General features: G+C 43.3%; 1 protein-coding gene across 3 annotated transcripts in view; it reads left to right on the top strand.

Moving 5' to 3' along the window:
- Positions 1-285: 285 nt before the first annotated feature.
- The window catches only part of Rtn1 (reticulon 1), a 197,306-nt gene continuing 170,447 nt past the window's right edge, over positions 286-27,144 (top strand). For 2 of the 3 annotated variants that reach the window (NM_001286448.1, NM_153457.7), the window contains exon 1: positions 286-1,029. In NM_001286448.1, coding sequence (NP_001273377.1) covers positions 789-1,029 — 241 coding nt within the window. In that variant the 5' untranslated portion in view covers positions 286-788. Of the gene's footprint in view, positions 1,139-27,144 lie in introns of all 3 variants that reach the window. The other variant, XM_030246489.1, reaches the window with a different exon arrangement.

Raw genomic sequence — 27,144 nt, 5'->3', positions numbered from 1 at the left:
CGTTGTTGTTGTTTAATGCCTGGTAGCATCCTGTTTGCTTTCAATGCTACTTGGGACAGGTCTGGAAAGCATTTTTGTGGAGTTCCATCTGAGGGCCCATTCCTATACTGTTTTGTTATTGTTTTTGTTTGTTTGTTTGGGCCGGTTCTGGAAACTTCAGGATGAAGGATTTAACCTCCAGGTTGCAGATCACCAGGTCAAGGCTCAGGCCAGTGTCCTTTATGCAGCTAACCCTCAGAACGGTTGTTCTGAGATTCGCTTTCTATCCTAGAGTCCTAGGACTCCAGTCTGGTTTTAACTTCTTGTCTAGTCAAGCTGCAGCCAGTACCTGCTGGTCCTCTCTGTGTATTCTTCCCCAGATAAAGGGTAAAACAAGTGGGTTTGGCACATCCCCTAATCAGAGGCTGCCATTAACAGGCCCGGGGCTGACGTGCATTAGGGAGGACTCGGACCAAGCAGGCCATTTTCACCTGCGTAATAACAGGCTTGGGAGTAGCGAAGCAGCGCAGGCACAGCAAGCTGCCTCTGGAGCAGGGGAGGAGCGCGGGCGGCAGCCGCCCCGGGGCCCCGGAGGAAGAGGAGGGGGAGAAGGAGGAGCCGAAGCGCCCAGAACAGCAGCCGCGGCTCGGCCCGAGTTGCAGCAAAAGCAGCGACGGTGGCGCGGAGACTCTGCAGCCTTCTGGAGTCCGGAGTCCCGGTAGGGACAGCAGCAGGGAGCGTCCGCGTCCCTAGCCAGCGCACCCCGGCCTTGCCAAGCCACAGTAGCCCAGCCTGGGGCACAGCCAGCCATGGCCGCACCGCCGGATCTGCAAGATGAGCCGCTGTCTCTGGGTAGCCCCGGGTCCCAGTGGTTCGGGGGCCGGGGGGATGGGGAAGACGAAGCGACGGCGGTGATGGGGGCCAGGCCAGCGCAGCAGGATGGGGAGCCCGCCTGGGGGTCGGGCGCTGGAGCTGGGGTAACGTCGTCGCGGGAACTGTGCTCCGGCCCCGCCCGGTCGCCTCCCGTCGCCATGGAAACTGCATCCACAGGTAAGCCGGCCCGCACCGCGACCCCGCAAATGGAGGCCGGGACCGTGTTTCTTGTGGGTCCCCTAGTCCACAGCTTTTCTCTGCGTCTTCCTGGCCTGTCTACCTGGAGGTAGGGGTTCGCTCCTGGCGACTGTAAATATTAGCGGACTGGTGGAAAACAGCAGGGTGCTGCCAGCGGCTAGGAGGAAGAAGGCTGTTGGTCCAGTAATTTCATTTTTACTCTTTTTTCAGCCTTAGACATTGTCCTCGTTGGCAAGCCTGGCTTCTGTTGCGCCCCGGAACAAGTTTTCTCTTCTTGTCAGGGGTCTCAGGGCAGCAGGGCGGGGAGTGACAGGTTGTGATGTTTTTCTGGGGCGTGTTTGCGCTCAGCGAGCTCCACAGCAGAGATAGACGACTGCCTATCAGCGGGCGGGCCCACCGCCTCAGGACCCTCCCGCTGGGTTTAGGGCACCGGAGTACCGCAGAGACTTTATTTTCCCTTTCTCTTCCCTCAAGGAATCACCACACCCTACTCCTTTCCAGTTTTCCTCCAGCTCAGCTCTTTCTCCCGCGCAGAAAACAAACCCCCATGAGTCCCAAGCTGAATTCCGGAGGGACAGCATTGTTGGGAAGGTTGGAAGTTGTAGCCTTCTTTCTTTATTTCCTAGCCGCTCTTTTCTGAATCTATCAGAGTATTGAAACTTGAACCCCCTAAAATGTGAAGGTCTTAGCAGCTGCAGATTGGAATGCTGGGACTGTGGCCAGTGGTCCAGCCTCAGTTTACCCAGCAGTCTGAACTCATCTTTGCGTTTTGAAAAATTGTCAGTGATTGGGCCTCTCTTTCCCCCTGACTTGCCCTTCGCTCCAAATCCTTGCCTGGTGGAATCAACCCTAGGGCCATGGCTTGTCCTGACTGTTGGAAGCTAGAGACAGGCGCCGCGGGGGAGGGGCGGCTACCTGGTTATCGCTGTTTTCAGAAGGAATACTGTAGGGGGTGGTGTGTTGTGCTGTTGTCTGAGAGAGAGGCTCTGCTGTGCTGGAGTGGGAGTTGTGTAGTTTGGGTAATGTAGTGTGAGGCCTGGGGAGTGGGTGTTCCTGGAGGAGGCGACGAGGGTGGGACTGGCGTATGTGTTCCTGGCAGCTGATTTAGGGAAACCCCTTTCTTAAGCCACCCCCTCTCGAGGGTTATATGGAGTGCCTCGGGTTGTCTAAACTCTGCTCTAGAACAAACATGATTTAAGCCAGGAAAGGAGATTTGGAGAATGTGTTGAATAATGGGAAGAGAAAGTGGGGACCAAGAAATAAAAAGAGAAGCAAGTGAAAGAAGGAAGGGCAGGGCAGGAGGGGGAGGGGAAAGAAGAGGTTGGGGCATGGAGGGGGAGGGAGGAAGGGAAAAACTAAATGTGAAAAGAGCCAAAGATTGACAGCCCTATTTGTCATATATTGTTATGGGTTATAGGATTTAAACCGAATAATAGATTCCTGGTCGCTCTTAGAACTTCTTGAGTCCAAATGAAAAGAAATGAAAACAACTGCAAGAGCAAACAGCAAATGATAACCTAAAGCTTATGCAATATAATGTTTTGATAGTGTATATTATGGAATAATTAAATCAAGCTGTGATCATTTCTTTTTAATGGTGAAAACATTTACAAATCTACTCTACCAGTTAGACAGATGCAATGTCCTGGTACTAGACGAAATAGCATCTTCCACATTTAGCATCTTAATTATGAAGATATCTTGTATTGTCAAACAATTTAGGGGTTTCCTTTCCCAAGCATTAAATTAATTAATAAAACCAAACAAGGTTCTAAGTTTGGGTGGGTACGTATTTGTATGGAAATGCTTTCGTTGATTATTATCCAGGAAGGCATTTCTCATATGGTTGTCTGGCTTGTATTTTAAATGTCCAAAGTCTGTACTTTATAGACAAGATAGGCTGGTGTATAAGATATGGGTGTTGGAAATGGCAGCCAAGTAAATAGACATTTATTGAAAAATTCCAATAAAAGCAGAACCAACCTCCTTATATGCTATTTTGCAGGGTTTTTTTTTTTTTTTTTTTTTTTCAGTGTAAGAAAAAAAAAATAGTGTACTGGTCACAAAACGTGGGGGATGACCGTGGAGCACCTTGCTTGACTTTGCAGTTTTATATTTTGCTTTATAAATAGAAACCAGTTTTCCTGATGTTCTTGAGGCTTTGAAGCCTGAGCTTAAGGCATCCCAGAGTCTGTTTGCAGTGGCTCTGCCTCCGGGCCTCCAGGCGTTTCTCACTGTGTCCTCCAAGCAGAAGAAGGCTACTTTGTTATTACTATTATTATTATTGTTTATCTTTTGAAAGAATACTTTAGGCCTCAATTTCAATGGAGACAAAACTTAAGACTTTAAGCAGGAAGGGGGATAAACAGGAGGCTTCATTTTCACATACAGACAGATATGGGTGTTTTAAAACTTTTTTTTTTCCTGAAAATGAACCATTGATCATGCCATCTGGCCAGAAATTCTGTTATTTATTTTTATACACTGATGGTAATTAAAGTCCCCCAAGAAATAGTTTCAAAAAATATTCTCAGTCAACTCCCAGAATATGTATGTACGTATATATGTATGTATGTATGCATGTTTGTGTGTGGGGGTGTACCATTCAAACAAGCTATAAGGACCTGTTACACTGAATGGATTTTCAGCTATCCTCACTGCTTCTGACACTTGTGTAGGATGGAAAATTCCCAACAATAACAAAAAAATAACAGTTTCTTCTTGCACTATAATCTTTCACATCTAAAATTGCTAGTGGGCATGTGCAACGATAGCTTTGGCCAAGGAACATTCAGAGTACCATGTGGAAGCCACAGAGTGAGAGTGTCAGAGCTGCTAACTGAGGAGGCATTGCCAGCTTCTCATAGTTCTATACAAAGGACGCTAAGAGCAACTGTTCTCTCTCTCTCTCTCTCTCTCTCTCTCTCTCTCTCTCTCTCTCTCTCTCTCTCTCTCTCCCTCTCTCTCTCTCTCTCTCTCCCTCCCTCCCGCCCCCACCCCCATGGTCAGTTATTTTATTCCTGGGAACTAGTCAAAAGGAGCACACAAAAACAAAAGGAGAGAAGAATGGCCTTTTGTTTACAGAAAGAATTTTTTAAAAAAAGAACCTCTGAACAAATTGAAATGGTAAGAGGTTAACTCATCGCCTGCTTTGGGAATTCACTTGTTGGCGGCATGGCAGCCATGTGGAAGACAGAATAGGAACCGGCCAGGAGAACCAGGTCAGAATGGACTGCCTCAGCTGCACCTTTCTCTGGATCAATTTGACATAATTTTGTAAATAATTGCAAAAAGAAAAGGAAAAGTTCTTTGATATACATTCCTGGGACTATGAAGTTGATAATTACATTTTTAAAAAGCCAAATGTAATACTTCCGTTTCCATCTATCCTGATTTAAATTCCATGGAGGATATTATATATACCCCATCTAGGAAACTACACTGCTCTTCCAGTTGTTGTTTTTGGAAACTGAGTAGACTGTATTTACTGTTGTATGTGTTTGATAGGTGTGAGTGTGTTTGTGTGTGTGTGTATGTGTGTGTTTGTGTGTGTGTGTGTGTATGTTAATGCTTCCTGGCACTACCCTTCAAAAGGCATAAGTTCTAATCTTCTCTCTTTCATATTTTGAGAAAGTCACAGTGATAGTGAAGCAAAAAGTGGCACTACTCCTTGCTTCTGCAGTCTGTAGAAAGAGTAAAATAGTCTGGAAACATAATGCAATGTATTTCTTTAGATACAGCCTCTGGATACAGTCTAGCCCAGTGGTTCTTAGCCTTCCTAGTGCTGCAGCCCTTTAATACAGTTCCTCATGTTGTGATAACCCCCAACCACAGGATTATTTTTGTTGCGATTTCATAACTGATATTTTGCTACTGTTATGAATCGTGATGTAAATATCTGATATGCAGGATATTTACATCACGATATGTGGCCTCTGTGAAAGGGTTGTTCGACCTTCTAAGGGGTCATGACCCACAGGTTGAAAACTGCTGATCTAACAGTTAAATATGGTATACACCTCTGAATACAAAGGGTCGGTTACATTAACACATAGCTACACTTTAAAAACACATTGAAAATGGATATGAAGAGGACTTTCTGGATGTTTTTGAAGTCACCAGTCTGGAAACTCACTTTGCTGTTCCCCGCCCCTCCATCTCCCCACCCCCCGACCCCCAATAGTCCTGTTTCTGTTCTTTTTCTAGGTTGCATATGAACTTCTAGTACTGGGGTTTTGGAGGCAAGGTATTGATTGCCCATTTTACTGTCCATCCTAGGTAGCACGGACTATTAAATTTTTTATCCGTAAACAAAGAAACTGCTCAGTGCACCCTGGTGTACAGTTACCACATGCCCCTGCTGGTCACAGGGCAAGGACTCCTAGAAAACATGCCCTGTTGTCTCACATGCATGTTCAGTTTAGGCAAACTCTCCCTTTGTGTCAGTTCTCATTTTTCTCATTCTCAGATCTTTCCTGGGAGCTTGACTGGGAGGCCACCGCCATTATCCCGAGTCACAGGAGCGAGGGCATGAGCTAGCTCTCTGACATCAGCACAAGACACATAAACATAAGTGCAGCTTGCTCTGCATATAAAGCTATGGGAAATAAATCCATTTCGCTTTCACTCTCTTTGTCTTGTTCTGCCCTTCTTCAAAGAAATAATGCTGTTAAGTTGTACTCCAGGATCTTCAATTTCATTTATTATGGTTTGGTTTACATATGTTTATTATTTTTGAGATTATAATTGTGACAGTTCTTCCTTCCCTTTCCTCCCTCCAAACCTTCTCATATATTTCTCTTTACTCCTTCAAAGTCATGGCCTCCTTTCCACTAATTGTTATTTCATGCATATGCACACATGCACATATATATTTCAAATCCCTCTCTCTTTCTCTCTCTCTCTCTATATATGTGTATGGAATATGTGTATATAATTGAAATATAGATCCCAATATCTCTCTCCGTCTCTGTCCATCTCTCTCTCTTTATATATATATATATATCTTGCTCATTCCATATAATGCCACTTGCTTGTATGCTACATGATTTCAGGGTTGACCATTTGGGACTGGACAAGCAGTTGCTGTGATCTTCGCTGGAGAATAAGATCTCTCCTGTCTCCAGCTTTCCTCAGTTGCCTACAGTTTTGCTTACAGTTGAGGCCACGTGGGCTTTTCTCCATTCAGGCATGTTCACTGGTTCATCACTGTTCCACCCACATTTGGGCAGCCATGTTGATGAGAACTATGGGTGTAAATTGTCATATTACTAGGAGACATGGTCTTGCAGAAATCTCCCTGATCCTCTGGCTCTTACAATCTTTCTACTTCTTCTGCAATGTTCCCTGAGACTTAAGTGTGGGAGTGTTTTGGGAATGTATCCATTGGGGCTGGGGTCTCCAGAAGTATACAATTTGATGGGCTGTGGTTTTCTGTAGTGGTCTCTGTTTGTTGCAAAGAGAAGTTTCCTTGATGAGGGGTGAAGACTATACTTATCTGTGGGTATAAGGACACATGTTTGTAGGTTGTTGTTAGGGAATAGGTGGTTGTTCATTCCCCCAATAACCATAATTTCACTAGCACTGAATAGTCACATAGGTCTCTAGTCTCATGATCTCCCTCCTGTTGAGTGGATTTTAAGTATAACTGAAGAGATGTTGGCTACTGCTAAGATCCATGTGCCACTGCTCTCCCTTAGGGTTATAATGCCATGCTGGTCCAGATGAGGCTCATCAGTGTCATAGCTGGGCAGGGCCGTTGGTTCTCTCCGCCTTTTGGAAACATGCACAGTGCCTTACAGCTCTATAATTAAATTTCAGTAGTGACCAAGGAAGCTTAGAGAAATGTGCTGGAGAACGCAGAGGGCAAGGAAGACAGAGGGCATGTTTTCAGGAGCCTAATATATCAATACATGAACACTCTTCACTGAAGTCATCATAGAGAACATGGTAAAAAAAAAAGACAACAAGAAAAAAAACAGTTGGGTGTTTGTTTCTTTAAATACTATTTGAGGTTGAAGAGAAGAACGAGAAGAAGATCATGAACTAGAGAGCCTACTGTTTGTCAGGATGCCGTAATGCTAGTGTGGGAGAAAAGAGAGAAAAGAGAGAAAAGAGCGTCCCACTTCACGGTTGCCTTGTGTGATACAAATGGGAAGACTGGGAATGTTCAAGCACACAGGGAGGTGGGAACTCACCACAAGTCAAATCCCTTGTCATGGCTGTGATGAGGGCCGTCCTCAGCTCACCCTACCTAGAGCTCGAGGCGTTGGATGGGCAGTTTCAACACCACTCCAAGTATCTTTGGAGAAGATGAGTAAGGCCTGAGCGTTAAAATGGATACTTTCTCAAAGACAGAAAAACAACACAATCCATTCTCAAATCCTGGATGGCAAAATCTTTAATTCTGGCCAAGAGTTGAAGCTAATAATGCATTTTATAGAAAATATAAATAGTTTCAAAACAAGGATGGTGTTAATCTCCAGATATTCAAGGCTCACTAAAATACAGACCACACAATATAATTGCTCTCTTTTCAGACTTACCATCTGAATTATCACCTCTTTTTGGAATTACCATTATATACACAGCACTGATTATATCCAAGAACTCAACTTGTAAAAGTATAGAAAGTATGTTCTTTAATTGCACGAATCTTATTGTTTTAAAGGATGGCTGATATGCCACAGGGTAGCATTAGGAGAAAAAATATATTTTAGTGTTTACCCAAAAGCAGCAAGATGAACTCTTCTTAAAAACTCTTTTGTCTTAATTTAAATTTTTGTATAGTAGGAAAATGTGTGTTAGAAGTCTTATAATTTAACAGAGAAAAACAAAGTTTGTTCCTGATTTACTTTTTAATAAGATAGTATTTGAGTCACAATTCTACTATGGTTTAGTGAATCCCTGATATATACCAGTTGTTGTGTAGGCATTGGGATATGGTAGGGGGAAAAAGAATCTGTTTTCCTGAAAGTATATTTTGGGGGCCTCGGGTTGGGGAGGAGAGGGAGGAGACTGCGACCAGAAAGGATGCCTGAGAGGGACATAAGGCACCACGAAGAAGCCCAAACTGAGGAGTGGGAGCCAGAGGGATGGCTAGAGAGATTTTTTTGATAAGGTGGCACCGAACAAAGAACTTGCAGGAGAGGAGAGGCCCAAGAGTTCATTTCAGACATTGGGCACAAGTCTACTGTGAGTATTGCTGGAACATTCAGACAGCACCAGAAAGAACAGTGAAGCGAACCTGGGAAGAACAGTAGACAAGCAAAGGCTGAAAGGCAAGATCGGGTCCTTTCAGCCCATGTCGCCACTTTGGCTATTTAACACTGAGTGAAAAGGTCAAAGGTCTTTACCTCTAGCAGGGGATCATTTTTATGCAGCTTACTTTGCTCGTCATGTCGAGAATCCAACACAGGAATGATGGTGGTAGATTTGGAGGAGGAATGAGCAGTTAGTAGGTCATGATGGCATGAACCAGAGAGATAACCTTAGAGGAGATGAAAAGTTGTCACATTCTAGATACAATCATAATGTATATTCTGAAGGTAATAGAATCTCAATGAATTATAGATGGTATGTGAGAGGGAAAAATCATTCAGATTGTGCAATGATTGGACTTATTTAACTTGAGCAAATGTAATTTGGGTTGCTGTCCCCTCGGATTAGTTAAGTGTTAGAGAGAGCAGAGTTTAAGGGTCAAACAAGGAGTTAGATTTCAGAATTGTTGATTTTGAAATAACAGGCGCCCAGGTGGAGATGTCAAGTTTTCAGTGTCCAGCGGGGATGGAACATGGTCTGGATTAGCAATGCACACTTGCTAGTTGTGGGTAGAGAGATATGGTCATAAGGGAGCCAGTTTTCACAGTCAAGGATTTCTGACATACTTGGTTATCCAGACATCTTAACTGAAAGTTAAGTGTCTAATTCCATAATTGCTGAGGTATTGAGAAAGGAGTGAGGGTGTTATGGTCTAGGTTAAAGCAAGAGTAAAAGAATGGGGGAAGATCATAAGAATTCTGATCAGCTTTTGGGATTCCCTTGGAATATGTAGTCTTAAGCATGTGTGAGAAAAGTCATATACATGATATAAAGTCACCATATACACTGTGTAAAGTCACCATATATACCATAATAAAGTCGCCATATACTATAGCCTCCTTGTCTTCTCCTCCTTCTCCCCTTCTATCTCCTCTCTTTTTTTTTTCTCTAGCCACATTCAGCCAAACTTTGGTTTAGAGTAGGTAAATGGTTAGGTGATTTCTGTTTTTACTTTACAGTAACTATGGCTGTAAATTTGAGGTCCTGTGCAAGGTGGTAAATCCGTAACGCATCATCATTGGATCTGGTGGCACGGATGAGGCACAGACAAAGGTGACAAACAAGATGATTAGGCTCTGCTGGGGGAAGGAGTCTAGAGTAAGAGAGCTCAAAGAATAAGGGGCATCAACTGGAGAGTTGAGGTGTTTAGGATAGAGATTGGAAGGTAGATGGCTATCCAAAAGAGGAGAGGATAGCTTGTTGGAAGAGCAGATTCCAGGATGGTGGTGAGGTGAGGGAGCACTTAGATGATTGCTAATAACACAGACCCAGAACAGACAGTGAGAGTGGCTATGAATGGCATGGTAACTGATAGCTTTAGGTAAGAATAAAGAATATAATATCCTGAGCTCCAGTCTATGGGATTTGAAGGGAAGACAAGAGTGGTGGTCCATAGCAGATGCTGGCGAGGATGTGGAGAAAGAGGAACACTCCTCCATTGTTGGTGGGATTGCAAGCTTGTACAACCACTCTGGAAATCAGTCTGACGGTTCCTCAGAAAATTGGACATAGTACTACCGGAGGATCCCGCAATACCTCTCCTGGACATATATGCAGAAGATGTTCCAACTGGTAAGAGGGACACATGCTCCACTATGTTCATAGCAGCCTTATTTATAATAGCCAGAAGCTGGAAAGAACCCAGATGCCCCTCAACAGAGGAATGGATACAAAAAATGTGGTACATTTACACAATGGAGTACTATTCAGCTATTAAAAAGAATGAATTTATGAAATTCCTAGGCAAATGGATGGACCTGGAGGGCATCATCCTGAGTGAGGTAACCCAATCACAAAAGAACTCACATTATATGTACTCACTGATAAGTGGATATTAGCCCAGAAACTTAGAATACCCAAGATACAAGATACAATTTGCAAAACACATGAAAATCAAGAAGAACGAAGACCAAAGTGTGGACACTTTGCCCCAATTCTAAGAAGAATTGGGAACAAAACACCCATGGAAGGAGTTACAGAGACAAAGTTTGGAGCTGAGATGAAAGGATGGACCATCTAGAGACTGCCATACCAGGGGATCCATCCCATAATCAGCCTCCAAACCCGACACCATTGCATACACTAGCAAGATTTTGCTGAAAGGACCCAGATATAGCTGTCTCTTGTGAGGCTACGCTGGGGCCTAACAAACACAGAAGTGGATGCTCAGTCAGCTATTGGATGGATCACAGGGCCCCCAATGGAGGAGCTAGAGAAAGTATCCAAGGAGCTAAAGGGGTCTGCAACCCTATAGGTGGAACAACAATATGAACTAACCAGCACCCCCAAGAGCTCGTGTCTCTAGCTGCATGTGTATCAGAAGATGGCCTAGTTGGCCATCAGTGGAAAGAGAGGCCCATTGGTTGTGCAAACTTTATATGCCTCTGTACAGGGGAACGCTAGGGCGAAGAAGTGGGAGTGGGTGGGTAGAGGAGTAGGGGGGAGGGTATGGGGGACTTTTGGGATAGCATTGGAAATGTAAATGAAGAAAATGCCTAATTTTAAAAAAAAAAGAAACTGTCTTGGGAGAGGGACAGAGATTGGGATAAAATAAATAAATAAATAAATAAATAAATAAATAAATAAATAAGAGAAAACAAAGCCATTTGGGGCATATTCATGGCACTCACACACACACACAAAAGATAAAGCTAAGCTCTATGTCTTACTTTTTGTTACTGGCATATATTCATTATATATATATATATGTATATATATATATATATATATATATATATATATATATATATATATATATATATATATATAAAAGAGTGGTCCGTGAAGCCATAAATATAAAACCCCAAGTATAGGTTCATAAAAATATGTTTAATGTGTGCAGAAGGTAGGAAATGAATCTTAAATAGTTCTTGACTGGATCTGAGAACACTGAGGGTTGTAATTAAATAGATATGAACCGGTGGTATGGTGACCTTACGAAAACCTTTTCTATAATCCCAAAAAGTATTCATAGAGAGTTCCTGGTCAACACAGTAGGAGGAAATAGGCCCCTGTCTGTTGTCGGCAGGCCAGAGTTAAAAATGATAGCAAGAGTGAGTGGCATGTTCTGAGACATAGATGAGCGAGGCATGGCAGGGACAACTGTGAAGTAACGATGCTTTTGACAGATGGACCATGTGAGAAACTGCCTGAGGAAGGTATTTGTTAACAAGAAGAAAAGAATTGCATGAGATCTGATCCCTAAAGTCAATTTGATGAAGTGAGAGAAGGAGACAAAACCAGGCTGACTTCCCAGGGGAGAACTGAGATGAATAATTCGGAGAAGTGGGTTTCTTCTGAGTGAAGAATAGTGTTCTAGTAATTAAACAAGGCTGGACAGAGTTGTCTCTCAGTTACGCATGTTTAAGCAAAAGTGAGGTTGTTGATTTGATGGAGAACTTCAAAAAGGAGGGTATTTGCGATGCCTGATCTCCATGCCTTCCTGGGAGAGCGATGCTTCTTGTCCTTATCACTGGACACTGTGCTTACTGTGTTTCTACATGTTTCTCAAAAGCAAACTCAGAAGCCACCTAATAAAACCATGGATAGTATCCATCATTAAAACCATAGTTAACCTAGGAATAAAGACCTATCATGCATTCTCCACAAAACTGTAGCTTTAAAAAAAAAAAAAACCTCTCTACTTCTCCATTGATAAGAAAATTCCCCAATGTAACACTTAAGAATTTTATCATTGTGTCCAGTCTCGGGGCAGTAGCCTAACCTACATATTAAACATATGATCTGCAAACATTTTTAATTTCTATTTTCCAACTCTCTTCCTTTTCCCTTTTAGTACCAGATCTAGCTCCATAAATACTCAACATAAAACTTGTAAAATATTTTGGAAATCCATTAACTACTTCTGCGATGTTAAAGGTCCCATCTGGTTTGTTCTTTATTCCCCCGTCTCACTATCCGTGCATTTGTGGCATATTATTTACTCACATAAGGCCATGTTTGCTCATTGCCTTCTAGTGTATATTTTCATCTCGAACAGCTCTTTCAAACTTTCCAACATGAATTTTCTAATTTATCTATTGAATGAGATTATTATAAAATCTGTTATAAACCAAAGATTTTATCTTTATTGCAGGCAATTTTTGAATATCATATATATATATACACACATATATATATGATATTCATATATATGATATTTGAAATATATATGTGATATATATTTCAAAGTATTTGAACTCTGTTTTGCTCACTCATTTAAGACAGACTCTTGGACAGTAAGAAACTGTATTTGAGCTATTGCAGATCTAGTTGTCAGAAATAGGAGACAAAAGCCAAGGTCAAATCAGCCAAGGCAATCAGTGACATGGATTTTTTTTTAGCTCTGAAAAGTTAGTACTTCTGCAAGAAGTCTGCAGACATCTTGCTCACATGTAGCCATCCATAGACCTCCAATCGGGGGAGCAAGATCATCAGATGCAAGTTAAAGCTATAAGAAGCACCAATTACCGTAGTTACTGTCCTATGGCTGTGATGACATGTGACGAAGGCAACCCACAAAAGGAAGCATTTAACAGGGGATTTGGTTGCAGTTTCAGAGGGATCATGGCAGGAGGCAGGCAGGCATGGTGCTGAAGCAGTAGCTAAGAACTTAACATCTTGATCTGCAGGCAGCAGGCAAAGGAGTGACCCTGAGCCTGGCATGGACTTTTGAAATCTCAAATCCCACCCCAGAGACATACTTCCTCTATCAGGGCCACACTTCCTCCAACAGTGCCACACTTTCTAATCCTTCCTAAACATTGCCACTAAGTAGTGCAGGGGGTGGGGTGGGGGGGCATTCAAGCATATGAACCTACAAGGACCATTCTCATTCAAACCAGCATACCAATGTACAGAGCCACTCCATTATTCCTGGTATTGTGCTAGAAACTAAGGGAACAGAGGGGCACGAGGTATACTTTTATGCCCATCTCCTCCAGAGTGTATCACTCTCTAGCTGGGAGGGATGACCAACACATGCAAAAGGAAAAGCCGAGGGCAGGGTACAGGCACTTGAACAGTACAAACTCCATGTCTGTCAAGAATCGCTTGACTGCACAGGTTCAAAAACACTGAGTCCCTTAAAGGGTGGAGTGTCACAACCAAAAGACAGACAGAAGAGGAGCAAACAGAGGCAGCCTCAGGGATGTGCAGGGGTTGGGCTGGAAAAGGCAGCCTGTGCAATAGTGATGTGCAACGAATCCTGCACTTCCCATCCTGTGGACTCTGCAACCTAGTCTTATGTCTCACCAGGTGAGAGCCTAGCGAAGATAACTAATCTAATGCTCTGGAAGATGGAGAGCACAGACTTCCCTTTTCTTTCCTGCATTAAAGCAAGCCAAGAAACCCTGGGTGTTATATATACACAATACATATAAAAAGACAGAAATGTGGAGAGAAGTCAGACTTTCTAGGAACCTTGTGATGTGAAATTGGACATAACAACACACTCTCTAGGTTTTCTTTTTCTTAATATATCTTAGACTAGATCCTGGGAAAACTAGCAACAGGAAGACACCAAAGCCACTCAACATCCACTCAAAAAACATCCACTCAAAGCCAGACCTTCCTCTCAGGAAAGAAGCACCCAGCAAGCTGCCTGAGGAGCACCTTGAAATAAATGGAGGCCCAATTCCAAGTGAAAAGCTGAGTCTTTTGCCCTTTAAACCAGTGGTTCTCACCCTGTGAGTTGTGCCGTACTTACAGAAAGTCTGGAGTTGCCATTGCTCATCACACCATTAATTTGTTTCCCAAAGCTTTTTATTCTATGTAATTGAAGAGTAAAGTGAAGCCCAGCTTGCTTGAATTATCAGGATTGAACTTACACGGGTTTATTTATTTATTTTTTAAGTTGAAGTCATGGTGCTAAAGAACTGTTTTTATTTTATTCTATGAGAGTGGGAGAAAGAACCAATCTGCATCAATGTATTATGTTTTGGATCTATTTTGTTCATGCCCATCCCAGCTTCCATCTAGCTTTCTCTGCTGTGCTCTGATGCATCTAGGGAGTGCTCACCCAGGAAGCACCATTTATCTAGGAAATGAGTGCTCGCCTGAGGAGCACCAACATCTAGGGAGTGCTCACCCAAGGAGCACCATTTATCTAGGGAATGAGTGTTCACCCAAGGAGCACCATCATCTAGGGAGTGCTCACCTGAGGAGCACCATTTATCTAGGGGATGAGTGCTCACCTGAGGAACATCGTGCTGCTTGGGCTTGCCATTCGCCAGACTTGTGGGCCAAATGAATCTTCCTTCTTTATATCTTACCCAGCATCAAGTATCTTACTAAAACAACATGAAAATGAATGAAGATGTATTTCCTGTAAATTTTACAGTCTTTTAAAGCTAAACATTTCTTGTTGGTAACGTTCGTACATCCAGAGTCTCAAAAAATAAGAGTTGATCTATTTATGTCTGTAAATAATATGAAGAAATTAAAATGTATTTTAAGAAGGGAGGTTTTAAAAATAAATAAGCCCCAGAATAAAATCCCCTCTTAAAGGTGTTAGACATTAGGAGTAGGGCCACAGAGCCATTTATGTTATTTCTTTTTTTAGGGACAGTGATCTACTCTGTGCACAGCTCTTATTAAATCACAATGCTAATGTCCAGGAACATTAAGTCCTGTCTTAGTTAGGGTTGCCATTGCTGTGAAGAGACACTATGATCACAGCAACTTTTACGAAGGAAGACATTTAGTTAGGGTTGGCTTACAGTTCAGAAATTTAGCCCATTATCCTCATGGTGGGAAGCCTGGTAGCATGCAGGCAGACACGGTGCAGGAGAGGTAGATGAGATTTCTACAGCCGGGTTGGAAGGCAGCATGGAGAGAGAGAGAGAGAGAGAGAGAGAGAGAGAGAGAGAGAGAGAGAGAGAGACTAGCCCTGGCTTGAACATTTGAAATCTCGAAGCCTACATACACCCAGTGACATACTTCCTCTAACAAGGCCACACCTTCTGATAGTGCCACTGCCTATGAGCCTACGGGGACCATTTTTATTTAAACCACCACAATTTCTGAAAGAAATTTTCATCAAAATTTATTAGAAATGAAAAATCTCCACCAATCTTCCAGACAGGGTATCTAAACTCAGCTTCTTAGGCCCTGTAGACTGAGCAAGGCTAAAACCATGTCTGAGGCTCCAAAGTCCCAGGCGCTTCTCATCGTACCACATTAGCCTTTGAAATACAACCCACGAACAAACACAACTGTATCAGAGGACAGCAAAGCCAGGCCATAGGGTTCAGCTTCATCTTGCAAGCAGGGAATGAAGCCATAGGCGGAGTCTCAGAGGGAGCCAATGGGAAGCTGGCGCACTGATGGGGCATCGGAAGCAAGGGCAAGGTGCACCGGTTTCATCCTGGAATGGCCATAGCTAGAAAGGGCGAGGAGGTGGAGGGAAAGAGCAAACAATAGAAAGCATTCCAGGGGAGAGGTGTGCACAGAGGGAAGGAGATTGTTGATGAAGCACGCTATTTAAAAGGGGCGGGGTTATAGAGAGAACAGAGAGGTAGGCAAAATGCTTCCCTATGTTCCAATATCCAGAGTGACAGGGAGTCCTTCCCCTCAGTTTCCTCAGAAATCAGACTTCACACTTAGGTCCTTAAGCTGTCCAAGACTTTTCCTTTAAGTGGGGGTGACCCCAGCAGCCTCAAGGGCAGGTGGGAAGATGTCGGGGGTTCCTCAGACAGCTGCCCTGAGCTTCCTCAGCCCCAGGCTCAGTGAAACCGAGCAGGGAGCTGAGTCAGGTCTGTGGGCTGCAATGTTCTTTCCTCGCCCTGGGGATTTTCCAAAGAATTCACATTAACTTTATCTAAATGAAGAAGAATTTAGCTCAGGGTTTTCCCTCAGATATGTGGAACTATTTATACACCTCCCCCTTTTGCACAGCCGGCCCTGGATTGCAATGCACTGTTTGGGAAATAAGGGCATTGGCTTAATTGGCTTTTCTTTTGATCATGTTTAAATATAAAAAGGAAAATGTACTCTTTACTTTGGGAAACAAAGAGTGGCCGGGAAGAGAGAGGAAAAAGAAGAAACAGAAGGAAGTGGGCATTTGTTTGGTACCTGGTACCCGGCAGCGGTGAGGGATGCTGGGTAAACTCCAGTCATTAGCCTCGGGGGTCAAGGGTCAGTGGAGATTTAGCAGAGGCTTGGGCCATCATCTGGTTCATATGAGAGTTACAGGGGACTCGCACAATTCCCCTTGCTTCCAGCCAGGATCATAGAGGACACACAAAAGTGGACTCTTGTAGTGAGGTCTCACTGAGCCAGTTGGGGTGTCACTGAAACCAGACTTCATGGTGTTCAAGTTTTAGCCAGTGATGAACATGCATTTTCAGGAATGTTAATTTAAACCACGATGTTCTTACGGTCAGGTATGGGTTGGGGGTCTTACCCATCCTTTCTTTGATGATGATTTGCGTCCATATGCTTGTTCATGTTGCATCAAAGGAACTAATTCTTTCTCCTCCACTCAGCTCCCGGTCTCTACAAGCAGAGGTTCTGTCTCCAGAAATCCCAATGTTCTTTAGCCGAGGTCCAGTGTGTGCGCATGCTTCCTGTGTGTCAGAGCTCCGCAATCCGATGCTGCCTTCTTTTGTCTTTTTCATTGGCTTCACAAAACGCTTCTAACCTCATATTTGGATCATAGCACATCTTCAAAAAGCTTTCAGTGTCTGTAGAGTCCATGACTGATCAAGGGACTTGGAAGCTGAATTTCATAAAAAGTTCATGCGACTAATCTTAAATCAAGTACAGTATCAATCCATACTCCCGTTTGTATCTGTAACAATAATCAGCATAAAGCTTCCACTCTGTGTCTTGACCAAAACGTCAGGCTGTCAACTCGAACAGCAGCATAGTTTTGACAGATGTGATGAGAGCCATTTGATGATGGAGTTTTGTTAATGCTTTTTAAACAGTGAATGGATGCCCATGGTAGCTGCATTTTGAGATGAGATTCCCTTGACAAAGTTGCCTTTAACAGCCCTTCCTCCACAGTTCCTGCCACTTACCTGGCAGCTCTGCCCTTGGAAGGGGGTGCTGCACTGGGGTGGGGGCCAATACAAATTAGGTTACTCTACTGGCTAGTTTTGTGTCAACTTGACACAAGCTGGAGTTATCACAGAGAAAGGAGCTTCAGTTGGGGGAGTGCCTCCAAGAGATCCAGCTGTGGGGCGCTTTCTCATTTGGTGATCAAGGGGGAGGGCCCCTTGTGGGTGGTGCCATCTCTGGGCTGATAGTCTTAGGTTCTATAAGAGAGCAAGCTAAGCAAGCCAGTAAGGAACATCCTTTCATGGCTTCTGCATCAGCTCCTGCTTCCTGACCTGCTTGAGTTCCAGTCCTGACTTCCTTTGGTGATGAACAGCAATGTGGAAGTGGAAACTGAATATATCCCTTCCTTCCCAATTTGCTTCTTGGTCATGATGTTTTGTGCAGGAATAGAAACCCTGACTAAGACAAATATTTTATATAAATTCTAAAAATTTTGGACAAATTAATGCTTAAGTAAAAAGGACTAAGATAAAGCTTACCCCATCACTCCATAGGTCAAGCAGCAGCTATAGGGTTGCCCATGAGAAACCTTTTTTTTAAAAGCTTACTTTTGAAGTGGAAACTTGCTCCGTAGAACGGGCTAGCCTCAAACTAACACCTGCCTCTGCCTCCCAAGTGCTGGGATTAAAGGTGTGCACTATCATCACTTGCCTACTTTGAACTTCTTAATCTCAATCTGGTTTTGTCCTGAGACTTCAGTTTCATGTTTCCCAGGCTAGCCTTGAAGTCATTATGTGGCTGAGGGTGATTTTGAACTCCTGATAGTCCAGCTTCTAACTCCCAAATGGTGTGCTGAAATTATAGGCACAAACTACCACACCCAATTCAAATATTCTTTACATTTCCCTGTTGGACTTTGTGGTTTTATTTTTACTATTTAGTTAGTTTTTGTTTGTCCTTTTTCGAGACAAGGTCTCGCTATACAGCCCTGGCAATCCTGGAACTCACTATGTAGACCAGGCTGGCCTGGAACTCACAGAGATCCACCTGCCTCTGCCTCCTGAGTGCTAACATTTGGAATTTCTACTCACTCTGTCACTGACTCTGACATTCTTTTCAGTACAGGTCAAGTGTCTCTTATCCAAACCACTAGGGAACAGAAGTGTTCTAGATTTGGGATTTTTCTTTAAGACTTGGAAAATTTGCATACACATGGATATTTGGGGGATGGCACCCCAGTATAAACACAAAACTCACATTTCACAAACTTCTTAGGCACAAAACCTGGAGATGATTTTGTGCAGTAATCTGAATATTTTTGTGTGTGAAACAAAGCTTTGTGGTATGGGATTTTCCACTTGGGGGTATGTCTTGTTGATATTCAGTGTTTGAGAGTTTGGATTTTTCCTACACGAGTTTTTTACAACACCTTAAGCTGACTATATAACCCCTATGACCCCTGAGACCGAAATAGCAACAGTCAAAATTAACAAGCAATCTCAACACTTGGAAGCATTTTTCAATTTGTTATATTCATGGGCATGCTGCCACAAGACAGGTTTGATTAATAAAATGGACATGTAATCAATAATTATACATTTCAAATTAATTTACAGACAAAATAGTTCATAAACTAGGCTGATAGGAGATACTAAAGACGGGCAAATTATTAACATGAGGAAGTCTGATATTTACTCAGGCTGCTCCACCATGCATACAGCAGAAGGGGCAGTGAGAAGAGCTCTCAGGGCAAGTGGCCACTGAGCTGAGTTTTCAAGATGAGCATTAGCAGGACGAGGCCTGCAGGTGACTTGAGGGAGAGCCACTCCTCCAGGAACCATGCTTCTCCTGACTTAGTGTCTTTTCCGGTTTGCGTGCTTGTTGGCTTTCCTTCTGTTTGTCTCTCAAGCTGGCGATGTTTCTAGAACAGTGATGAGGGAGCTCAGGGCTCTCTTTGTTCCCTTTGTCTTTAGGCCTCCATACTATTCCTGTGTCATAAACAAAAGTCAGTCTCCTCACAGTGGCTGCTGCTCTGGGAGTGCATATGGCTCTCAGAGCTGGGCGCACTGTGCGCGCCTCAAACAGGTTTGCCGACACCTGGCTAAGGGCCAAGAGCACTCAGAACCAGACCAGAAAAAGGGCAATTTTCTCCTGCAGTAAGCTGTTCGGAAACTCTATTTTTAGGACAAGTAGATGAATTACAGAGTGAAATCATGTGCAGTTTTTAAATATGAGACTTTAATTATCTCCCTGCTTCATGGGCCCAGGTTACATCTCCGAGGCCCTTGAAATGTCCATCTCTTCTTTGTCCATTAAGCTGACTTAGTGACAGACTACTAAGAAAGCCTGGACAGAGAGCATCTGGGTGCTTTGGGATGCATGCTTAGGAACAAGTGACCGGTGAGTGGGTGTGTGGAGCACACAGGAGTGCATGTGCATCCTCCTGTCCATATGGCCACTCTGATCTGTGGGTATGACCACAGAGACCGGAATTCCGGGATGAGGAGAATGCTTAGAAAAGAGTCCTGGGGCTAACGAGGGGCGCTTACTATGAGTGAGACATGAGGAAAAGCTGTTCTTCATCCAGAATCCAGCACGAGTGAGTTCATAGCAAGGAGTCAGTGAGGAAGAGCCATCAGTGCGAACAGTATTCTTTTCTGACCTCATCTTTACTTTGCAGTATTACTGACTTCGAGTCCCCTAACTTTAGTCATATCCCAGAATGCCCCACTCTTAGGTGGCTGCTTACAGACCTCGGGGATGTTATTATAGAAAAATTCCATTTTTTAAAAAATAATCATTCCAAATTTATCTGTTAAAATATGGAACCTCGGCCAATTGTGTGTTCAGGCCACCAGTAGTCCCTCTACTGTACTGCAGGCATGTGTGATGCTGCGATTTTTGAGAGATTTCCCTTTTTTCGTCTACCATGTTCTTTGTGAAACTGTCTGTGGCAGAGATAGCTTCCCCTTCCCTGGGCCTTGAATCATCTCCCTCTCCCGCACTGTAAAATTACAGTAGTAGTGAGGACTTATTTTATTTTTGAGAGAGGATTTCCTGTAGTCCACCATGGCTTCACACTCTGAAGATGACCATGAACTTCTGATCTTCCTGCCTCTATCTCCCCAGTGCTGGGATTATAGTGTGCCATCAGCCACTAGTTTTATGTGTTCTGGGCTCCATGCTTGTGTGGCAAGCATTCCACCATCAGAACCATGTCCCCAGCCCCCAATGGTGGGAGTTTACATGGAGAAGCAGCTATGAGTATACATGACCCAGAACTATAAGCCTGACATGACTAGATGTTAACAAGGAATTCCGTGTGTATCCCAGAGAAGAGGATGGGGTTGGGCTAGTGGACAACCTGTCCTGAAAACCCTCATTACAGTAAAGAGTCATCTGAGATGTTCTTCTCTGCTCAGGAGCCCTCTTGAGACCCTCTTAGGAAAGCACCCTGAAGTGTGGAGGTTGGGTGGAGCATGGGCCATCTGAGGGTTAGTTAAGAACCTTCTCAGGTCATCCAAATGAGAGAGTGAGGCTAAGTAAGAGGGGCTGAGACTGTTATGAAATACAGCAGCTAGGAACTTGGAGATGAAGAAGAGAAAAATTATTTAAGTTTCTGGCTCAGCCTTGTGGGCGGATGCTGCTGCTGTTAAGTGAGATGCGGATACAGGAAGAGAAAAATCAATGGAAAAACACTCTCCAAGATGATAGCGCTGCACTGCAAATGCAATCTATTAATATTGAACCTGCGTTTCACTGCACCTTAAGGGAATGGCCATCAATAGTGTTGGCTTATATAGATGTAGAGAAACTATTCGAAGCACGAGGCCATGCTTTATATAATGCCTCTGTACTAAAGATGCTGACTGTGAGTCTCTTCAACTTTAATTTTTAAATGATGCAGAGACTGTGTAATGTCAAATTCACTTATTAGATGATGGATGAAATAACTTTAATCTGAGATTTTTTTTAAACTTTATTATCACTTTCTGATACATGAGACCTTAATGAATTCTACCAATCTATTTTAAGTAGGTTCCACAGTTCCATCCTTAAAATCCATTAAAGATCACAAATATTAAGTGAAGCTCTTGTCTTTACTAGAGAGGAAGATAAGACTCACCAGGGCCAGTAAGATGCATCAGAAAGAGTCCTGACTGTGCATTTACTCATTTGATAGTTTGTTGAGTAAAACAATAGGGGGACTAAATGTCTTTCCCAGCCAGTTACCTTCTCAAAATACATTTTATAATTATGGTAAAATACACTTAATATTCCCCAGCTTGGCTATGAGTAAATAGTTCAGGGTGTTAAGTCCCATGTGCAATGTGGTGCAAACATCACCCTCGTCCAGCCTCGGGATCCACCCTGTACCATTCAACATCCTTCTCTGTTTCCCTCTCCCTGACAAGCTAAGCACCATTCTACTCCTTTTCTCCATGAGCTTGACTACTCCAGAAGAGCTCATTATTTTTCAAGCAGAGAAAGAGATAGAGAGATAGATAGATAGATAGATAGATAGAAAGAAAGAAAGAAAGAAAGAAAGAAAGAAAGAAAGAAAGAAAGAAAGAAAACAATATGGAAGCTTTTATGGTTCTCCATGCTGGCTGATACATAACCCATCACATCATTAGGATAACTGTGCAAAGGTTTTAACACATTGGATGTGAGGAGAAGGAAGGATGTTGGTACATTTGGGCTAGCTGCTGTGATGCTGCCCCTCCAGTTTAGAGTTAATTGTATCTGCTGTTTTCTGATAGGTGGCAATGAACAAGAGCAAGGTTTGATAATGCAACATCTGGCGTCGCTCTGTCCAAATCTGAATTCTAGTCCTGCTTTCGTTCTAATTGTATAAACTTAAGCTTGGGCAGACTGTAGAGTCTGGGTTTCCACATCTGTGAGGCAGTAGAACCCCTCTGGTAGATTTAGAAAGGTTCCTTGAGTCCCTAACTGGAAGGTCATGTAGAACATGGTCTGCCATTTGTGTTTGGACAGCACTCGCGGTTGTAATTTCTCAGGTGTGCTCTTGGTCCTGAAACCTCGTTCTGCCAGATTGAAGCAACCAGGTGCATGTTCCAATCTTGACTCTGGGTCACTTGGAGAATTTGCCTTGGTGTTTCTAAAAATTCGCTGGAGCTGGGATGTAAAATGTGCTCATGGCTCTACTTTGGGCCCAAAGTGCTTCCTTACTTTGATAAGGCAAATACGAGAGCTCTTGTGGTTTCAGAATGGTGACTTAGAACCCTGAACACACGTAACAGAAGTGTGAGTCAAAGCCTGCCATACTCACTACCCAGTTTCTTCCTTAGAACCACAGACTTTGAGGATGCGATAGACTGCGGCTCCCTAGGCAGAGGCCCTGTTTACCCCAGGCTGACTCCTGAACCTCTTTTCCTCTTGCTCTTCAGAAACTGACAGCTCTTGTCAAAAGATCTGCTCCGGTCCCTTCACACCCTGGTCCAGTCTCTTCTTGTTGCGTGCTCACAGACTAAATAAGGAAGGTTTTTCTCTCCCTGAGGACAGATTTTTTACCTTCTGGTCTTTTCTGATTGACATAATATGGGAAGGAAGAATAATATAAACACCTCTATGTTCAGAAACCCAGAAACCCTATTTAGCAGCTCATCTATAAAGACCCGATTCTTCTTTTCTTATGTTAAGAGACTTCATTTTATGTTGAGGAGACTTGTTCATTCCTCACTCTTCGTACTACTACTGTTAGAACAACATCTGGCCTAAGAGTGTTCAGAAAACACTTCTAAGTCAGAGGATGAATGAATGAACACTTAACACAGAGTACCTTCAGGGGCTGGATGCTATGTAAGTCTGGCTACCTGTGTTCAATTCTCAGAACCCACATTAAAAAATCAGGATATGTTGGTGCATATTGACGACCTTAGCATTTCTACAGAGAAATGGGGGATGGAGTCAAGAGCCTCTCCTGGAAGCTACTGGGCCAGCTAGCCTACACTATACATCAGTGTGCATCATAGGCAAGAGAGATCCTGCCTTGACAAGGTGGAAGGAGAGAATGGACTCCCAAAGTTGTCCTGAGACCTCCAAATCTGGGCTGTGATGTTCATGTTGCCCATGTGTATGTGTGAGAGCATGTACCTGTGTGTGTGTGTGTGTGTGTGTGTTGTCTGTGCTTCTTCAGTGTCTTGTCCTTTTCACCTTTGTCATTTTTCATTTCAAAGACACCTGTGCCTAATTACTGTGCAGTCGCTTTCTTCACGAGTCAGGCAGCTTTGACAGTCTTGTTTTGTCACCTTGCATTCCAAGGTTGATTTATAAGACTGTAAAACTGCCTGCACACCTGACCCCCCCCCCCCCACTTTCTCTGACTCTACTGTTCAGCCAGCCTGTATTCTTGAGAGCCAGCGAGGCCCCCAGGAGGTTGCTGAGACTCTCAAAGCAGCCCTCTTCATGGAGCAAATTAAGGACAAACAAATCATTTTGGGATTTTTTGACCTAAATCTTAACCCATTTATTTTCTTAAAATAAGTCTCTTTTTTTCCCCAATGCTTTTCTAAGTGTTGATACAAAGCTCTGTGGTGTAATCATTGCTGTCCGAAGTGAAGTTTTGGCTGCAGAGGATACTGGTTAGGAAATGCCACTTCTCTGGGACGTGTGGCCACTTCTAGCTGTGTGTGGAACACAGGCTCGACATTCGTCTCTCCAAGGTCTCACTTTTGAGAAACTGGGCTTGTACTTCCATTCACTTTGGACTTAGCTGATTTTTTCCCCAACCACACGTGGATACACTGGCTTGCCGTGGTTTTTGTTTGTTTGTTTTGTTTTGTTTTTTTCAAGACAGGGTTTCTCTGTATAGCCCTGGCTGTCCTGGAACACACTTTGTAGACCAGGCTGGCCTCGAACTCAGAAATCCGCCTGCCTCTGCCTCCCGAGTGCTGGGATTAGAGTTTGTAACAGTCATTTAGTATGAGTAGCTATGACAAAATCCCTCAAAATTCATTCACCTGCCAGACAAATTCTGTACAGCTAGCTATACAGCTAAATCCTTTTTGGCTGTTTATTTTTGAAATTGTAATTTAATAACATTTCCCCCATCCCCACCTTCCTCCCAGCCCCTCCCACGTGCCCCTCCCCATGGTCCTTTAGACTCACAACCTCTTTCTTCACGGTTACAGAATGTATAGATGTATTTGTGTGTACACATATATTAACTACATCCTGTTTGGTCCAGACAGTGTGTTATCTGTATGCGTGTTTTTAGAGATGACAGTTTGGCCCTGGGCAACCATTGATATGACCTTCCCGTGGGAGGACCTCCTCTCCTAATCCCAGCTCTCCTTGGTTTCCTGTAAGTCTTTGTGTAGGGTTGAGGCTGTATGGGCCTTCCCCTGTTTTTGTTGGTGTCATCCTGGTTCAGATCATGTTTGGGCAGTTATGTTAGTGGGACTTCATGGGTGAAGCTTCTGACATCACTAGGAGACACACTCTCACAGCAAGCTCCCCGATTCTTTGGTTCTTAGTCTTTATGCATTCTCTCTCACAATCCCTTGAGCTTTACATAAGGGAGTGTTTTGTAGTTGTATCCATTAGGATCGGTTCCACAACTCTGCATATTGATTGGCTGTGGTTTTCTGTAGTAGTCTCTGTCAATTGCAAAGAGAAGGTTCCTTGATAAGGGGTGAAGATCACACTTACCTGTGGTTATCCGGACAAATGTTTAGAGATTGTTGTTAAGGATCATGCTAGTTTAGTGAATTAGTGGTTGTCCATTCTCTAATAACCATGATTTTACAGAGTAGTAAGGTAGGGTTACAGTACCAGGCGCGGTGCCCCTCTTGTTGAGTGGGTTTTAAGTCCAACTGGAGCTGTTGGTTACAGTCAAGGTATGTGTGCCACTACTTTACCGTTCAGGTTATCATACCATGCTGGTTATAATGTAATTCATAGGTATCATAGCTGGGTAGGCCTATGATGGTGTCCCTTCTTTGGGAGCTTTCTTGGCATCTTCAGTCCCATGAAAACTAGTTCTCAAGGAGGGAGAAATTAGATTAAGTTTGAGCTCAGGGATCTCTGGGCCCTGCTTCTGAAGGACATGGTTTCTTCAGCAATGAGGATTTACCTTCTACTGCTGCGGGGTAACTGTGAGCAACAGCAATAGGCTGTATGTTTGGGTGTCTCTTGGACAGCCCTGACAAACAAGGCTGGTATTGTGGTTTTTGTTAGTTGGACGTTGGGTCTCGGAGGGAATTTTGTATTTTAATTTTTTGAAATGTGTATACATTGTGTTGCTGCTGTTCACTTCTATTAACTTGTCTTATCCAGCCCCCATTTCTGCTGATCCCCCTTTCTCAGCTAACGCCCCTCCTGTTTTTCTGCCTTTGTGCGCAGGTCTTATGCAGTTACCACAGCTGCTGAACACTCAATTGCGGGGTCCTCTGTACACCAAGGAGACCACTTCGCACAGCCTCTCCCCCACCCTCCAGCCCTTACCGCCTCTCTGCTTGCTGTTCTGGAGTGTTCTCTGAGTCCCATTTGGGGCTGGCTACTCAACAGTCACTTATTGGAGTCTGCTTGTTAAGCGTCCCTGCTGCCAAAAGAGGCTTCTCTGGCCAGGCTAAGAGTACTACTGGTCTATGGGTCTAAACATAAACCTGTAGGAGGCAACTTGACTCTGTGTCTGTTTAACCAAACAAGTAGTAGGCTATAAAATCAAGACGACTAACAATTGTAGTCACACAATAGGTAACAAAGGCTTTTTACATTTTGCTACTGTTTTTCTAAAATATCCATTTGTGGCGCTCCTGCCTCCTCCAGCGGGCAGAGGATGCCTGTTCTGGAGTGGAACAGGAACACAGGAAGCATAAAAGGAAAGAGTGCAGGGCAGACCCTGAGGTGCACAGGCTGAGAATGGAAGAGGTCCCAATGTCTCTGGAAACCTACATTTAAACATTTAGAGCTAGAAAGAAAATAAGCTAAATTGGAAAATATATATCATAGAACGTCAAGAATTTCAATAATTTTAAAATACACAGGAAAGGTTAAGTTTCCAAGGCAGAAAAGAGACAGTTCAAACATCTTTAATTCCACAAGTTTATTGCCCAAACCAGATTCTTAACTACTCGCTACATGAGTGATAATTACACAAAGGATTTCATTATCAAGAATGAATTCAATATGAGGAGAGAGAGCTCTATGTTTCCACTTGTATCACTTGGTTTTGCTTACTTTTTTAATCTTAATTTTTGGAAAGATTTTCTATTTCTGAATTGGAGCTGGTAATACTTTGAGCCGTGTTTGGGTTACTTCTACTGAGTTTAAAAAATAGAGATGGATGCAAAAATATGTGTGGATGCCTCTGTAAAGTCTCTTAATGGGCTGCACTTTTATTTATTTATGTATTCATTTATTTATGTATTTATTTATTGCACTTATATAACCAACACTGAGCAGGTGGCTTAGTGGATACTAAAGAGCAGCAGCCAGTTGGCCTCACTGCTCAGGAGAGTGAGATTTGGGCCAGGGGAGGATTAGCAATCTTTTCTTTACTCTGAGCTGTCCGCATTACTTTGAAATAGCTGATTAGACAATAAAGAACACATTAATAATAATTGACGCTCATGTGTGTTTTGTACAGGGGTAGAGTAGGTTTCTGTAAGGTATTGTTGAAGTAGTAAGATGCACAAAACTTTGATCCTAGCGTCAGCTTATATCTGCATATATTTGTTAGAAAACAAAGAAAGGAGGGCTGGAGAGGTGGTAGGTCCGTAGGTGCCTGTCACACAGGCACAGGGA

The sequence above is a fragment of the Mus musculus genome, chromosome 12, assembly GCF_000001635.26.
Source record: "Mus musculus strain C57BL/6J chromosome 12, GRCm38.p6 C57BL/6J".
Taxonomy (NCBI): Eukaryota; Metazoa; Chordata; class Mammalia; order Rodentia; family Muridae; genus Mus; species Mus musculus.
This window is presented reverse-complemented; position numbering and strand designations above follow the sequence as displayed.